This window comes from Oryzias melastigma, linkage group LG7 (assembly GCF_002922805.2).
Source record: "Oryzias melastigma strain HK-1 linkage group LG7, ASM292280v2, whole genome shotgun sequence".
NCBI classification, from domain to species: domain Eukaryota; kingdom Metazoa; phylum Chordata; class Actinopteri; order Beloniformes; family Adrianichthyidae; genus Oryzias; species Oryzias melastigma.
The window spans coordinates 21,203,889-21,220,753 of NC_050518.1; the positions used below are offsets into that span (position 1 = coordinate 21,203,889).

Below are 16,865 nucleotides of genomic sequence, written 5' to 3' on the forward strand. Positions count from 1 at the left end.
GTCTCATAACCCTGAGATTGTGTTCTAGTGTTCATGTGTGTATGTGGTAGTGTCCTAATGGGTTTGCAGTAGTGTCCATATTTGTATTAGTGTCGGTGTGTATTCTGTAAAAGTGTAGTGCACATTTGTAGTAGTGTCCATGTAGGCTGGTAGTAGTGTCAGAGTGTGTTTGTTTTAGAGTACACATGAGTTTGAATCTCTGTCTCTTTGGGTTTGTATTAGTGCCCATGTGCGTTTATAGTTCCAAACCCCAAGTCTCAAAACTTTAAGATCAGAACTTGAGAACCTTAAGTTCATGTGAGCTTTTGGTAGTTTGTGGTTGTCTCAACTTACTTTAATCTTGTTAAATTTCTAAGATTTCTTCGTTTTTCATTAAAAGTGGACTGTTTGATACATGGTGCGACGCTGTGTCACAATCCAGTGAATAGTCTCAACCGATTGAGACTACTGCGATAGGTTTGTACTGTTGATGTGTTGACTTCCAACCTTTAGTTTGAAACCATGAAGGCTCATTTTTTTTCAATCTTGAACAACTAAGAAAAAAATTAGAGCTCTTGAGAGCTCTAATTTAACACATCAAAAATACAGAATGAACAATTTTCTGACCAATCCAAAAAATACTAACCACAGATGTCTTATCAGTACCATGATGACATACCTCATTAGAAAAGACAAACAATACGTTTATAGTTGATTTTAACCACACGTTGAAGACTGCGTTGCAGCAGAAGAGAAGGAAGAGATGAGAAACAAGGAAGTGACACGGAGGAATGAACACTTTAGACTGTTTCTTTGTTGAGAATGAGCGAAAAAAAGCATGATCAGGTTCACCTTCCCTCTGAAATAATACTTTTTTTTTAACTTAGAGTGTTTAGAACATACCACTTCTCTCGTTAATGCAGTGTAACGCCGTTTTGGGCTCCGTCATTGTGACTACACATCACACCACGAATCAAACAATCTGCTTTTGATGAAAGTCAATTTAAACGTAAAAAATTAACAAGATTAAAGTACTAATGATTTATTTGAAATACATTGTTTTGTGAGTGACCATGATGTAAGTTGGATAATGTGGTTTAATGTGCGCAATATCAGAAATTAATGCAATTTGTGGAAGCAACCGTCAAATGAAATCAGGCCGTCAAGTATTTATGGTAATAGATATCTCTTCAGACTTTATCCCTCACCTATTGATAAGAATTGTGGCGTTGTTTTAGGTTAATTCTGTGAAGAACTACAAAGTTTTCTTTGGGTCACGGTTGCATTCGGTTCAATATATGATTTCTGGATTACAAAACAACAATAGTAAAATTCTGAAAAACTTCTTTCTTATTTGCTAATAAGCAATTAACAATGAAGAAAAATACTCAATTTGACTCATAATTTAATAAACCACTAAATAATAAATCATTTTTAATTTTGGTACAACACACATTTGACACTTTAAACATGAACATTCTGGTCGGCAGCAGAGATGCAGCAATTCACTCTCCTGTCAATGTGGTTTAATGATGTAACATGTGGTTTGGTCTAAAATTGAGAGTTGTAGCATCTGTAGGTTTCACAAAAATAAACATACTATATTTCATTTAAAAAAAATACAAAATTCAAGCCAGTTAAAAATGTCTTTTCTAAACAAAAGTCGAGCTTTACAACTATATGTATTTACAGACACCATTCAGTTCAATACAGAGAATGTAGTAGACATTTCAGATGTTCCTGAGCATAAAAAAATATATTCTAAGTGTCTTCAGTCTGTGATACAGATATATTGCGTCTGCTACACACAGAAAAATTATTGAAAATCTTACAGCCTCGTTGTGGAAGCTGTCGGATGTGAGCTGCAATTTGTTCAGGCATGTGAAGATAAACCAGAGGATTGAGGGCGCTGTTCAGAGTCACAAGCCCCCGACTGATCTGATGACCAGTGAATACGTGTTCATCCCACCAAACACAGAATGTCTGTTTAAAATACAGAACTCTAGAGAAGAGACTTAGGTTCCAAAAGATGTGATACGGGATATAACAGACAGAGAAAAGTAGAATCAAGATAAAAAGAAATTTCACACACTTTTGTCTCAGCGTCTTCTCTATAGTATTCCTGCGACACAGAACAAGAGTCACATGTCCGTAGCAGCCCAGTGTGATGAGTAACGGGATACAAAATCCAGTGATTGTCCACACAAGGCTGTATTTGAGGTAATTCTCAGTCCTTGGCAAAGTTGTGGAGTGAAAGCACTTGTTTTGTCCATTGTACGTTTTTGGAAAAAAGATGTCTGGCGCACTTTGAACACTCACCAAAACCCAAACCAGGACTGAGATCACCACAGAACGAGTCACGGTTAGTCTTCCCTTCATTCTCATAGTGTGGACGATGGCCAGATACCTGTACACACTGATACAGGTGAGGAACCCGATGCTGCAGTACAGGTTCAAGTTGAAGCAGAGTCTCGTCACCTTACATAAAACGTCTCCAAAAATCCATTTCCTTCCAGTAAAGTAGTACACCATCAAAAAGGGGAGCGTGAACAGGTGCAAGACGTTGGCAAGTCCGAGGTTGAGGACGAAAATGTTTATGGTTCCCAGTTTCTGCCAATTCTGCAGCAGCAGCTTCAGCCCCCATGCATTATCCACAAGTCCAATGATGAGCGTGATGGCATAAAAAGAAGGCAGCAGCTTGTTTTCAATTCCATCGTATGTCTTGAAAACACAGCCGGACGAGTTCATCTTTTCTGCTGGGAAGGAGCCAGTCGAGCTTCAGTGCTCTGAGGCTGAGTCGGAGTGAAAGAAGTGAAAGCAAAAAAAGAAAACAGAAAGCAAAAAAAAAAACTTCCTGTTAAAGCCAGAGCTGCTAATGTCAGGGTGTTCTCGATTCATATTTTAAATTGTAAGATTTTCTTTTGTTTGTGTTTTAACTGTTTTCTCTCTGTCAGCATGAACATTAACTTTAAAAACTTTTTTCAATAACATCATATTTTTTTGTCACCCAGATAAACGACACTTTCTTTACACAAGAGCTCTGCTGCTGATAAGCCCTTCCTGTTCAGTGACATTTTTAGACTTCAATTGAACATCTTTAAAAAATATAACCATAAAAAGCTATTTTATGATGCCTTTGCAGAACTGAGGGCATTTTTTACGTTTATTTTTTTACTTCTAAAATAATAAAAACATTTTATATTTAATTTTTTTCTTTCTACCAATTTTTTTAATTGTTTAAGTTACTGCTTTTTTATTTGTTTGTTTTAAGCAGTATGAATGTTCTTTTTACCTTTATGCTATATTTTCCAATCATGCTTCAACACTGACACCTGGAGGCCATCCTGAGGAACTGTATGTTAAAGGGGACATACCATGATTTTCTTAAGCCTTTCAGAGCAAACTAAATCATATATATGACCATAAATTACATTTAGAAATCTAAAAAACAAATTATTTATGAAATATTAGTCTTTTCCTACCCGGAAGTAAAACAACTTGATTCCTGAAGCTCCGCCTGCCACTGCTGCCCATTTCACGACGCCATCCTGGAGCCGGCGTCTGCTCTTCTACCCCTCCATTGTGGCTCTCTGGTTAAAGAAAAATACAAAGCTTTTGGTTTAAAGAAGTAACTGTAAAGTACAGTTTGAAAAAAGTGAAATAGCGTATCACTCTGCCAGCCTCCAAAGCGCAGTGGGCATAGTGAATCAAGAACTAAACATTTTGACAAACTTCAGTGTTTTAAGTTTGCCTCAAAAAATACAGTTAATAAACTCTTTTAGATAGTTAGATTTATGAATTTCTGAAGAAGCACCACAAACTGCCTTTTTGATATTTATTAAGAGATAAGCATAAAAATATATACAAAATGAAACAAAGAAACTCAATATTGTGTGTGTGTATAAAGGTGTGTGGAAGTTGGTGGATGAGCAAAGTTATGCCTCAGAACGGTTTAAGAGAAAAACAATTATGTTAAACTGTTCAAGACACTAGTCTGGATAAATCACATTGGCTGTTATGACCACATCAAACCGCAACAGTTTTGCTGAGAGGGTCTCCTCGCCACGGTGACTGGAAGCTGGACTTGGACTGGACTTTCAGACAGAGCTCACCAGACAGAGGTGTTTCTCCTGAGGCCGACGAGAAGGACGAAAGCAGCAGCAGCTTTGTCGTAGGGTGAAGGAGGACGGTCGAAGGCTCTTCTGGAGCTTACGACCGGATGCGGCTGAAGTTCTGGTGGTCAGCTGGGTTTGTACAGCCAAAAGAGTTGATTGTCGTCAAAAAATACTGGATTTAAAGAACAGAACAAATAAAAAAAAAACGATGTTTAGAATCTTAATTCTGGGTCCTCCCATGGATCCAGGTGTCGTAAAGTCATAAACCTTACATTCTACAGAACCTTTTAGGATGAATCCCTGTTTCTGCAAATCCTTCATAGGATTTGTCCAGTGTTTTTTTTTTCTTATCAAGAAATAAGGCCTGGAAGGCAAGAGACCTTTTGAGCTTCAGGTCACATTTGGGTCTCGTAGCATCCAAAGTACTTTTGGGCAAGTCGCAACATTTGGAGAAGACGACTCTCAGCATCGCTCCACCAGAGAAGGGGGTCCTCGTCCCCTTAAATGACAGGCTCCAAACTCGATGTTATCATTTCAGCTGCAGTTCGCGTTTCTGTGGAGATGCGTCCTTTAAATTAGAGGCGTTTCCATTTCTCGTGGTCACCTTTTCAATGCATAATTTACAAATGGTCTTATCGGATTTAAGGGGCTTTCATTCTTCATTTGCTTGGAATCCAAAGTACTCCCAAACTGTGGAAGTTGTGTTCTTTTTAGACACCAAGTCACCGGTGCACTAACAGTGTTCGGTATTACCTTAGTACCGCACAAGCCTAGTCAACAGACTTTTGAATCATTCATAGGAGAACTTGTGGAATTAAGACAATAGAAATCTATAAGGTATATATTCATTTAATTTGTAATCTTTATAAAATGTATCAGCGAAAAAAAATCACATTTTTTATATAGATAATATTAACACACTCTTTAACTTACGTTTCTTCCCTTTATCATCTCTCCTCGAAGTCGAAGAACCATTTCCACTTTGAACAAAAGCAACTTCCACGTCCGGCATTCAGCAGATGTCCATCTGACATGTTACCTGCAGCTGGATGCTTCTCAGTCAACCCAGTACTCATCAGTGAACAGGTCGCTAGACCAACGGTGCATGGTCTAGGTCACTTGGTCTTGTGTGCACTGTAAACTTTCACAGTGGTATTTTGGTGTAAGTGGAGTCACCTGTAATGGCCATTTGTGATTCAAGTCAAAGCGGTGGAGTTGGTTGTGGATGGTTTGTCTGTCAACCGTAGTACCTCACATCTGGTAAACGGGGCCTGCAGCTGTGTGGCGTTTGCTGAACCATGTCTGAGTCCAGACGTCCTTACGTTCTGGTCATGGTTGTGGTCTGTCACTGTCGGGCTTCACTTCTGGGTCTGTCAAACTCTGACAGTAGTTTAGAGTCTTCATACAAGTCTGCTGATGAACACTTTTAGACTCGCCAAGTTCAACTGCAATATCTGACTGTCTACTACCAACCTGAAGCTGTGGCCATGTGGTGCTGCTCGTCTGTTATGTGATGTGTGTCTGTTTCAATGATGAACTTGGAATAACTTACTGGTAAAATCAGATTGTTGATGGTATTGGCCCCAATACTTCAGACACACTATAGAAAGTGAGACTATTATGTGGAAAACACACAAGTGAAGTGTTTCCATCAGACCAATGAAACCCCCCCCCCATCCTGAAAATCTGTGAAGTGAAACAAACACAGTGTACGACAACCACAACTAATTGTCTATAGAATGTGTCAGAGAATGAGCCTGCTGGGTAATTCTATCCGGCCCTCCAGATCATTTTATTTTATTGGCCCAGTGTTATCTTATGCTTATTTTTAACTTGTGTAATTTTGACAAAATAGATTTTTATGAAGAGTGAAATATTGAAAATGATTTAAGGTTCAAGTAGATTTATTCTGGAATAATACTCCTGCCTGTTTTTATTCATAGTAATGTTGAACAGTTAAGGTTTTAAAGTTTTAAAAATTGGGATTCTGCTAGATTTTTGGCTATTTTGGCATTTACTAAGATTTTTAAGGCTATTTTGGAGTTTAGCTAATATTTCAGCTACATGCTAGCTGTTTTGGCTAGCCTAAGTTTTTTTTTAGGCTAATTTGGAATTTAGTCAACAGTGAACAGCTAATATTTTAGCAAGATATCAGCTTCAGCATGTTCCCCTTTTAGCTTCAGTGATTTTAGCTATCAATTTCAGCGTTTTCAGCTACAGTATTATTAGCTTCAGTGATTTCAGCTATCAATTTCAGTGTTTTCAGCTATTAGCTTCAGTGATTTCAGCTATCAATTTCAGTGTTTTCAGCTATTAGCTTCAGTGATTTCAGCTATCAATTTCAGCGTTTTCATCTATTAGTTTCAGTGATTTCAGCTATCAATTTCAGCGTTTTCATGTATTAGTTTCAGGGATTTCAGCTATCAATTTCAGCGTTTTCAGCTACAGTATTATTAGCTTCAGTGATTTCAGCTATCAATTTCAGTGTTTTAGCTTTTAATTTCAACATCTTCAGCTATCAGCACTAGCATCTTCAGCAGCCATTCACACTAGCATTATTGCAGGTAATGCTATATATCTAGTTCAGAATTATGCAAAAAAGTTACTGTTTTAAAATTTTTCTTTAGTGTGTTCAATAAATGTTTATCCTGTTTGGCCCGCAACTTAGGTGTGTTTTGGATTTTGGCCCCTTGTGCGATTGAGTTTAACACCCCTGAGGGAGTCCTACATCATCTGCTGAGCCTGGGTCTTTGTACCTCTGGATCTGATATAGTTTTCTAATGCAAAACAAGGCCAAAATAACAGAACATGGATGTAAGGAGGGCAGACTGCAGTTCAAGTTCTTTATTTTGAGGCAAAAGAAAGACTGAGATTAAAAAGGTGACTGATGGGGGGGTTTGGCACAGCTGGACTGTATCATAACACAAACAGAACAAAGAGGGTGTGAAGCCGACAAATGAAGTTAAGTTTACAAAGCAAAAAGCTCCACAGAACAAATACAGTGAAGGTTAAAACAGGTAGGTGACCTGCTGCTTCCACAGAGGAAGGAGGAGACGTTTTACAGTGTTCAACCTTTCCCTGAAGTTTAATCAGGAGGAGGGGGGGGCAGTATGACTGTCAATAATCATTAGTTTATATTTCACAATTACATATTTACAAGAACATTTTTTTTTTACTAGAGGTAATGCAATTTGTAAAAAAGATGACTTGACAACACTCGTCACATGTTGACATTTGGTTAAGAACCTTCTATGTCACTTTTTGACGATTTGGATTTCCCCAACTGGTCATTTTTTGATGAGCTGGCTGTTCCAAATAAATCAAGGCTCCCCGGGCCACAAACCGGTACGTCTGGTATCCTAACCCTAACCTTAATCCGGTACCAGGTTAGAGTACCGGTACTAGCTGCTTAATTGGAACAGCCAGCACGTCAAAAAACGAGTCGGGGACACTCGAAACATCAAAAAGTGACGCGGAGGGTTCCCTAACCATCAATATGTGACGACTCGGGAATGTTGGACTCGAGTGTGATCGGATCACTCCCAACCCCTGCAAGCTCCACATCCCAGCTGTGAAACTGGAATGCAGCAGCCGTTTCCGACCGAATGCGGTTCTGTGTGTCGCAGAACAACCAAAAAAAGAACCAAAACATTGCAGGTGCAGTCAGGAACCAAGAGAGCAGTATTTGCAGCTCTTTCTTATTTACAGTCTACAAATACACATTCACAAAAAGGCAAAAAGCAACAACAACAAAAACTATGACTCACACTTTTCCTCCAACGACCATCGTCTCTGATCAACACGGGATAATCAAACTACTGAGACAAAAGTATTGGATACTTTTGTGAACGTCTCTAGGTTACGGGAGTGAATGTCTGAACTTTAAATTTGAATCTAAAATATTCAAGAATGTTTGCTCACATTCTTGTTCTTAACTTTGTAAGCTTGTAATGTTGTGTTCATCCTAGAGCTTACACAATGGCAGAGTGATAAGTGCTTCAAAATAAATATTTGTTGGCATGAGAACAGATTTCTAACTGCCTCTTCGTGCATCATACATTCATCTTCTGACGTCAGCCTTTGCTGTAGGACGTTTTCTAGAGAATCTATTTGTTCCTTTGAGTTTCCACTCTAGAAGCTCTAATGTCTTTGCTTCAACATTTGATGTGAAAGATTTCTGAAGACTGTGATGAGTTGTTCATCTTTTATAATAATTTGAGGATGAAAGACAGAATCCAATCCTCATATATATTTATAGGTCACTTGGTTCCATTTTGGTGCAAAAAATGTTACATAATTTGGGAAACAATGTTGTGTTTCTGCAAATGAAGACATTTGTTGTGTTTGAATCCTCTCACTTCTCATCATTTTGTCGGAATATAAGAATCTACAATTCCAAAATCCAGTGTCCTGGAAACTTCCCCGAAGTCTTAGCGCAAAACCAGTTAATGCTTACTAAATTGGCAAAAATAGCAATATATGTTTTCTTATAAATCATCCAAATTTTGATTGTTAGAATAAAGAGGATTTATTTATTTATTTTAGTCTTCGTAAAATTCTTGTATTTATTAGGTTTTTACTTCAGCAAATGAGTGAAGTCATGTTTGCATTTGTTTTTAAAGATCATTTGTCTGTATTGCATTACAATTCAGGACACTGGATGGTTCTGGATCTTATAGTCTTAAGGGGTTAGAGGAGGGGTGTCAAACTCATTTTGGTTCAGGGGTCACATTTAACCCGGCTGATCTCAAGTGGGCCGGACCAGAAACATAACAGCAAAACAACTTAATGGTCAACATGTTTGTAGCTTTGCTTTTTTTCCCTCAATTGTAAAAGAATGCCTCAAACAACCTAATAGCCTAATCATTCATTATTATTATTATTATTATTGACGACATTTTGGTAATTGTGGTGTCACCAAATAATTTTTGTAGCAACTTAACAGCGGTGAGGTTGGCAGGGAACCAAACTGCATCTTACCCAGATGTGCAAAGAAATTATGTTTATTTCTTGATCTCTTGTTTTGGTATTTCTTTTCCTTTGCTTCCCCTAGTGGCAGAATTACACATTGCAGCCATTTCTTTAAAGTCCCCCTTTGATGAAAATCCTGTTTTTAGAGTTTCTAACATGTCTGTGTGGAATTTTTCTTACGAAAGAGCACAAATGTAATAAGAAATCATTTTGTTTTTGCATTTCCGAGTATTTCTCCTTTTAAATCTGTCAATCAAACTCTCACAGACAGACTCTGTTTGAATGAATGATCTTCTGTCCATCAACAGCTCTGCTGCACATGCACTAAACCCTCATCTGGTCCGGCTAGCGTGTCTAGCTGCGATCAAATGAGCCGCCGTTCACATTTCCGTGGTCAAATCAGCCGTCACTGGAATTTTTGTGTGAGTTTTAAATAATACTTATGGTAGCAGCAGGACTGAGAACGCTGGAAAATCTCAGCGAGAATCCTCAATCATTCTTGATGTGACCACGGAAATGCGAACGGCGGCTCATTTGATTTTTAGTAAGTTTGGTCCACGAAGTTCTTCACTTCCACGTCTGAGCTGACATCTGGCTCAAAATGATACAGCTGGACATTACCGATATTGACTTTTCTATGTAGCAGCGGCAAAGATTTACGCTAGTGACAAAAGCCACGCCTCCTCAGAGGAGATTTTGGAAACAGAGGCTTCAGATCAACATGAAAAAATGTCTTTTTAAGACATTTAGGTTGTGGGATTTGGGGTAAAAACTTCACAATAATAATTAAAACACTACTGGGAAAATGTTTTAATTAAAAAAATGTCATGGGGGGACACTGGAATGGGCTAGAAACTTGCTTTTTTCCCCTCAACATCCTTTTTTAAAATTTTTTTCTCTTCACGACTCGTCCAGATTCAACTATTTACTGGGCCGTATGTTTGACACCCCTGGGTTAGGGAGTAGGGAGGGAAATCAGACACAACAAACAGCTGTGACTTGTTCAAAAAGTACTTTTAGAAGTAGCCACGCCCACTGCCAGTCTTCGTTAGCAGTATTCAGCTGATTCATAGCAACGTTGTGAGTAAACGTAACAGTTTTTTTTAGGGATTTTGTGAAACTGAATACTGGGAATTACATTGCATTGTGGGTACTCATGTCAGTCAACGGGTTCATTTCTTCATCAGTAAAGCCATAAACTGACAGACGCTCAAGCGAGGAAAATTAAAAGAATAAAAAAAGTTTGCTTTATGAGAAGTGATGCTTAATCTCTCAAGTTCTTCCAGTCTTGAGTTTAGCAGAGAAATGCTCAGCTCTTTACAATCTTCACAGAGAAACAAAAACAAGAACGCATGACAGTGGTCACCGGGAGATCACTTCAGGAGGAGGTGGAGGAGGAGGAGAGTCTCAGATTACTACAACACTCTAGTTAATATTAATACTTCAACAAACATCTTTAATGATGACCCTTCTGGGAAACGTGAAATCCTAAATTTTACAAAGTATTTTTAAATCAAACAGCTGTAGATTTTGGGCCAAATGGATCGAGGACTGCAACAAACAAAAACAGGCAGCTACATTCTATGGAAGCCCAAATTGTTCATTATGAAATGAATACGATGTTCTGAAAAACAGCAATGTGAAATAAAAAAAAAGCTATTATGGAAAATAGTGATTTTGAAATCAGAATTTGTGGAAAAAAAAACACATTGTTATAATAATATTCAACATGATTTTAAAAAAATTATTTTCAATATTTTTGTTATAAAATGATTTTTAACGTGATAAGCATGTTTTAAAGCAAAAATGAGATGTATTTAATAATAAAATGCTCAATTAAAATTTTGTGTGCAGGTTTTTCACAATTTCATGATCTTTCAAGACTTTTATTGGAGTGTTGTTTGATTGAATAAGGTCATATTTATTTATTTAATTATGAACAGTTTGGGCTTCCATACATTTTATTCAAATTCTATAAATTTAATTATTTAAAAAATATGTAATTTAATTTGACACAAGACGCAAAATGGCAATGAAAGAGTTGTAAACATTTTCAAGAAATATATATATATTTTTACAATAAACTTTAATAAAAATTAACCCTTTAACACTGGAGTTCCAGTGTTTATGTTCTTTGATGTATTGTAACTGTTCAACCGTTTGCACGATCAGCGTCAATGATGTTGATCGTGTAAATGGTTAGAAAGTATGTTAAAGATTTTTTGTGTAAGCGTCACCGGTGACGCCTCACATGTTAAAGGGTTAACGTTACAATTAAAGTATTACCTTGTTTTATTTTTTGCACTATTTTCAAGTCTTTTAGGATTTTTATTTATATATATTTATTACAAAAACTCAAAGGATACAGTAAAAGATTGAACTGACTTTCCTTCAAAAGTTTTATTTTTTTTTAAAATAAATACATTTTTATTTTAGAGATATATTAAAATGACATATTAATGTATTTTATGTAATTTTTCATTTTTTTTCTTTTTTTATGAGTAGAAAACAAAATAATATTTTTTCCTTTTGACTTTAATCAAACTTTATTTTACTTTTATGAATGAAAACTGATCCTTTTCAGGATCTTTGTTAGCAAACATGTCTTGGTAAAATAATTTAGACATATTCATTTTATTAATATTGAATTTTAATCATATAATTTGGTTTTTGCAATGTGCAAAATAACTTAATTCTATATAAAAAATGAGTAATGAAAAAAAAAGCATTAATTTACTTTAAAAGGCTCATTATTATGAATAGAGATTTGGTTATTGAGCTGAGAGTTGATGCTATCAAACCTGAAAGGTCAAATTTCTGCTAAAAACACATTTTTTCCATCAATTTCTGACTCTTTTTCTCCGAGCCTCCCTGCTCCTCCTCCTCCTTCCCTGGGTTTGCTCCGGCCGAAACCTTCCTGACCGTGGCAGGAGGTGGCAGCAGAGGGAGCAGCCTCTGGCTGAGGGGTGAGGGTCTCATCCCAGAGTCTTCCTGAGCAGCGGGTGGGGAAGGCTGAATGATGCTGCAGAAGCGGACTGGTTTACTGCTGTCGGTTTGTCATGTCAGCTTGGTGACCACGCCTCCTTCCTTCAGGTTGGTGAGGCTGGCAGCGGGGGGCGTCCTATCCCTTCCAGCCATCCCAGATGGGTCCTCTGCAGACACAGCAGACTCATCTTTAAGCTCACAGCTGCAGGAGTGTTTGAGTTAGAGGGTGAGCAGACAGACGATGGAAATGGCCGACAGATGGAAAAGACAGTTTGTTAAGGTTGTTTAACCTGAAGTGTTTCACAAAGAAATAATTTCATATTAATTAATTCTAAAAAATAGTCTCTGACAGACAGCACAATGCTGCTGGAAGGATTCCAGAAATGACTGTTTCTTTTTGGATCCTGGGCTGATGTGGATCTAGTTCGACTGTTTATACTAGTCACAACCACCCTTGCAGGTGGATACGGGCTGTGGAGAGAATATATTCTCATTTAATTATGTGTGCGTGACTCTGTGGACTTACAACAGCTCAAAACTAACATGTACAAATCTTCAAAAATGACACACAAATCGCCTGATACACACACACAAAACCATCACTTGCGCACAAATCTGATGCGAGACTCTTTCAACGTCTGCTGCAAGGGAGCGATGACTTCTGGAAGACTTAAAAAAAGTGTTTTAAAAATGGCAGTCTTCACAATCTAAGTTCAAAGAAGCTGATAAGAAAACTCTGATGACCCAGCATTCTAGCAGCGTTTAAACGCATCACTTAAACATGAATCTTGGACACATCAAGACATCAGATTTGTATAAATGTGGTTGTGTGTGTGTATCAGGCAAAGTACTTCTAAAGATTTATATGTGTAGTTGGTTTTAAGCTGCTGTCATTCAAACTTGTGCGTTTGTAAATTGTATTTTCTTTTTGTTTGTTTGGTTTAGGCCTGGGAATCAATGACAAAAAAATGTAACTACTTAATTGTTTATTCAGTTTTTACTATATACCCAGTTTTCCGAGGTCAAAAAGACACGTTAATGATTCCTGATGGACCGTCTGTCCTCCTGTTCTTGGCCGTGGACCTCGCCTCTGGCTCATCTAGGCTGTGGACCTCACCCCCACCTGTCCCCCACTCCTATCTTGATGAACTTTTTTTCAAATACATAGTTGTAGAGTTAGATAAGCTAAATCCTCTTTAACAGTTCTGGGAGAGGATCTCTCCTTCATGTGGACACCCCTAAGGTTTCCTCTTTTTTTTATGAATCAAGTTTTTTGGAGTTTTTCCTTATTGAGAAGGAGGGTTTAAGGGCTGGGTAAACCAGTTTAATTTAGTCTGTTTAGTTTAGCAAACAGCTATTGTTTAAATGTTATGACTGACTTTCTGCTTCTGTACAATTAACGGCATGAAGCTCAATGAGGGAATTTTTTTGAGCTTTTGGGCTAAATAAATAAAACTGAAATGAGTTGAATCTTTGCTTCCATAGCTCATCATTGATGTTGAGTGTTGTGCCATTTGCATGATCCTCAACAATGTCATGTGCAAAAGGATCTTTGAATTTTAATGGGGGGAGATTTCATTTAGAGAACAACAGCAGAACTGAAGTTCCTGACCTGCTTTTTTACAAAAGTTCAACAAGAAGCAGAGCAAACGTATGCAAAGGTATGTTCAGGTCATCAAATGAAAATCATATTTGAAGGGAAACATCAGTGTTAAAGTGTTAACATGTAAAGGATGTTACACAGCAGGTTAGGAAGTCGGTCACTAAGCAGCATGCAGGCCAGATGAAGAGCAAACTCACAGGGTTCGGGAGGAGGAAGGTCTCTTGACTTTTGGCCACTTTCTCCTTTCAAACAGCCTGATACAACAAACACACATCATGTTACACACACACAAACACGCACACACAGCCAGACAAATGCACACCCTCCCTTTAAGCCAACCAGCAGCAGCCCTCAGCTTCGCAATGAAAGCAGAGTTTATTCAGAGCAGAGGAGCGAGGAGTGTGTTCAGGTGTCTACCTGTAGTTGTCGAAGCTGCCGTGAGCCCGCCCACCTGCTGAAAGGACAAGTCTGATGGTGAATCAGGATGGAACAGAACAGGAAGTTTATTGTATTTTTATTGTAACATGAAATAATAAGAAATACGGAGTATTAGCACCATAAAAAAGGTAATATCACAAGTTTTTTTCTTGTACATTTAGGACTTTTAATCAGGTAAATTTCTATCTCGTAAATGTACACGTTTTTTTCTCATAAATTTGGGGGACAAATATTTGGAAGCTTCTTTGTTTGATTTACAGTTTGCTAAAGTTTTATTCATTGATGTGCGGCTTGCAGGATCCCTGCAGAGCCTCTAGATGAAGCCGTCCATATCCCTGCAGCTGTCCAACCCCAAGTCATTTCTTCATCCATGAAAGACCAGATCTCCTCCAACTCTGATGCTTCCACATCACACAGAGGCCCAACTTTTGGATTTTTTTTGTGCTAATGTAACAGATTATTTTAATTTCTCTTTGTTGTTTAGTGTTGAAATGGGATGTTTCATTTGGAGAAGGGGGTGTGTGCAACACTGTTTAACTCCTGTGGTGTTTTTTCTGTGCATGGCAGAGACATGACATAAGGTGGTGAATGGGATTCTGGGTATGTGTAGTGAAAGGGCAGAATAAAGTGGCGGTCCTGCAAATGAATGTCTGAGATCTTTATTTTACATTTGAAAAACTGCATGACTGAACACCCAACCCCAGAAAGCCAACCTCACTGATAATAATTAAATTTTGAATTGGTAGAAGGATCAGAATTTGTTTGTTTTTAACACCGATCTGTTAAGAAAGCTTCATAAGATCCTCCAGGTCTTTCATCTTTGAGCACATAGATAACTTTGTTTCATTCTTGTTCATTTACGACTTGAAATCTCGTAAATTCATGCCTTTTAATCCTATAAATGCACTTTCAAATCTTGTAAATATACAACTTTAAATCTTGTAAATTTACGCATTTTAATCTTGTAAATTTACGCATTTTAATCTTGTAAATTTCTGACTTTACATCTCATAAATGTACAACTTTAGATCTTGTAAGTTTATAACTTTAAATCTCGTAAATATAAGACTTTAAGTCTTGTAAATTTACGTATTTTAATCTTTTAAATATCTGACTTTACATCTCTTAAATGTATGACTTTAAATCTCGTAAGTTTATAACTTTAAATCTTGTAAATGTATGACTTTAAATCTCGTAAGTTTACAACTTTAAATCTTGTAAATTTACGACTTTAAATCTCGTAAATGAACGACTTTAAATCTTGTAAATTTACGCCTTTTAATGTTGTACATTTATGACATTAAATCCCGTAAATGTACTACATGAAATCTTGTAAATTTACAACTTTAAATCTCGTAAATGTTATAACTTTTTTCTTGTAAATTCAGAGTTTTCAAGTTAAAATAAAAAACAATGTTTTGGTTTTAAAGTGACCTTATACTACGTCGTAAAGAAATGCAATTTTAATCATAATTTTCTTTATCTATGTCCTCCATCCTGAGAAAAATGCTTCAAGATCATGTTAAAAACACCAAAAACACATTCTTTATTGGACTGGTTCTTTATATAAAAGCTGTACAAAACCACAGAGGAGCTTTTGGAGACTGAAGAAACTGTAAATGTAAAACATTTGACTTTTTAGACTTTCTGCTTTGCTTATCCATGTTAGTAAAACCATTTTAAACCTGCTGGAGTCTTTGTAACTAAAGCTTCACTGGGAGGATTGATTTCAGAGTTTCAGGCGTAGACATCAACACTATTCACATGCTCTGAGAGGTCGATGCAGGTAAAAAAATGACTAAACTTCCAAATATTTGAATCAAAGTCCACTTTCTGAAACTGAGCGGGACAAATAGATGAACCCGACACCCTCAGACCAAACTGTAAAGTCTTCATGTGTGATTGCATGTGTGTGTATCGTACCCAGCTCCACTGAGCGTGTGCGGGGGTTGCACTGCTTATGCCCCCTGCAGCCGCGGAGCTCCATGAGCTGGACGTGCAGCTGGTTGAGAACGGTCCGGTCTAAAGAGCCCACGGCGTTTATTAACTGCAGGGGATCAGAGCACAGTCTCAGCTGGTCTTGTGTTCAGGGTCTGAGTCTACACTGACGGTGTCTCATGGTGCCTACCTGGTACGGGTCTGTGCTGAGGTCAAAAAACTCCAGGAAGCCTGTGGCAAACTCACAGAACAGGAAGTTGTGGGTCTCGTTGATGGTTCGCAGACACCAGTATGTGTTGTTGTTGGCGCTGGTGCAGGCACAGAATGGACCCACTGTCACACACAAACAGAAAATGTGATTTAATACATAAAACAAATGCTAGCGTTTGTATTTTATTGAGTTTTACATCAGATGAACGTCAGCAGAATGTGAGAGTGGGCCGTACGTGTCCAGAAGGGGGCGGTGTGCCAGTGCTGGTTGTCGTGTGTGAAGCAGGTGAGTCCCGGCATTGAACAGGTGTCGTTGTTCTTGATCCTTTTGATTATCTTCCTCATCTTTTTCCTCCTCTTCTGCTCCTTCTGAAGCCACGCCTTCTTGTCTCGAGCACGGCTCTTCCTGCTCAGAAAAAATAAAATAAAAAAATCAACGTTAATAAAGTCTGCTTTAAGAAATTTAGGAGTTGAGATGAATATTTATGTGAAAAAGACTTTGTAAAAAAGGGTGCAATATTCAAGAGTCTTCAGAAAAACAAACAGATGTGTCGGATTTTAAATTTAAAATTGTTCTACTTGTTAGTCCAGGAAGTGTTCTGAGTTCTCAGAGAATTCAATGGTTC

General features: G+C 37.6%; 2 protein-coding genes across 8 annotated transcripts in view; both read right to left on the reverse strand.

The window, feature by feature from the left end:
- Positions 1 to 1,413: 1,413 nt before the first annotated feature.
- LOC112159580 (P2Y purinoceptor 1-like) lies at positions 1,414 to 3,783 on the reverse strand. Its single transcript, XM_024293747.2, has one exon. The coding sequence runs from the start codon at positions 2,725 to 2,727 to the stop codon at positions 1,741 to 1,743; it is 987 nt and encodes a 328-aa protein (XP_024149515.1). The 5' UTR covers positions 2,728 to 3,783; the 3' UTR covers positions 1,414 to 1,740.
- A 7,168-nt stretch (positions 3,784 to 10,951) lies between these two features.
- Positions 10,952 to 16,865, reverse strand: part of LOC112159050 (extracellular sulfatase Sulf-2) — a 78,111-nt gene continuing 72,197 nt past the window's right edge. For 4 of the 7 annotated variants that reach the window (XM_036212880.1, XM_024292866.2, XM_036212879.1 and 1 more), the window contains 6 exons: positions 16,476 to 16,645; positions 16,220 to 16,362; positions 16,015 to 16,138; positions 14,071 to 14,107; positions 13,851 to 13,907; positions 10,952 to 12,217 (listed from right to left, as the gene is read on the reverse strand). In XM_036212880.1, coding sequence (XP_036068773.1) covers positions 12,187 to 12,217; positions 13,851 to 13,907; positions 14,071 to 14,107; positions 16,015 to 16,138; positions 16,220 to 16,362; positions 16,476 to 16,645 — 562 coding nt within the window. In that variant the 3' untranslated portion in view covers positions 10,952 to 12,186. The remainder of the gene's footprint in view (positions 12,218 to 13,850; positions 13,908 to 14,070; positions 14,108 to 16,014; positions 16,139 to 16,219; positions 16,363 to 16,475; positions 16,646 to 16,865) is intronic. The other 3 variants (XM_024292867.2, XM_024292869.2, XM_024292868.2) reach the window with 3 other exon arrangements.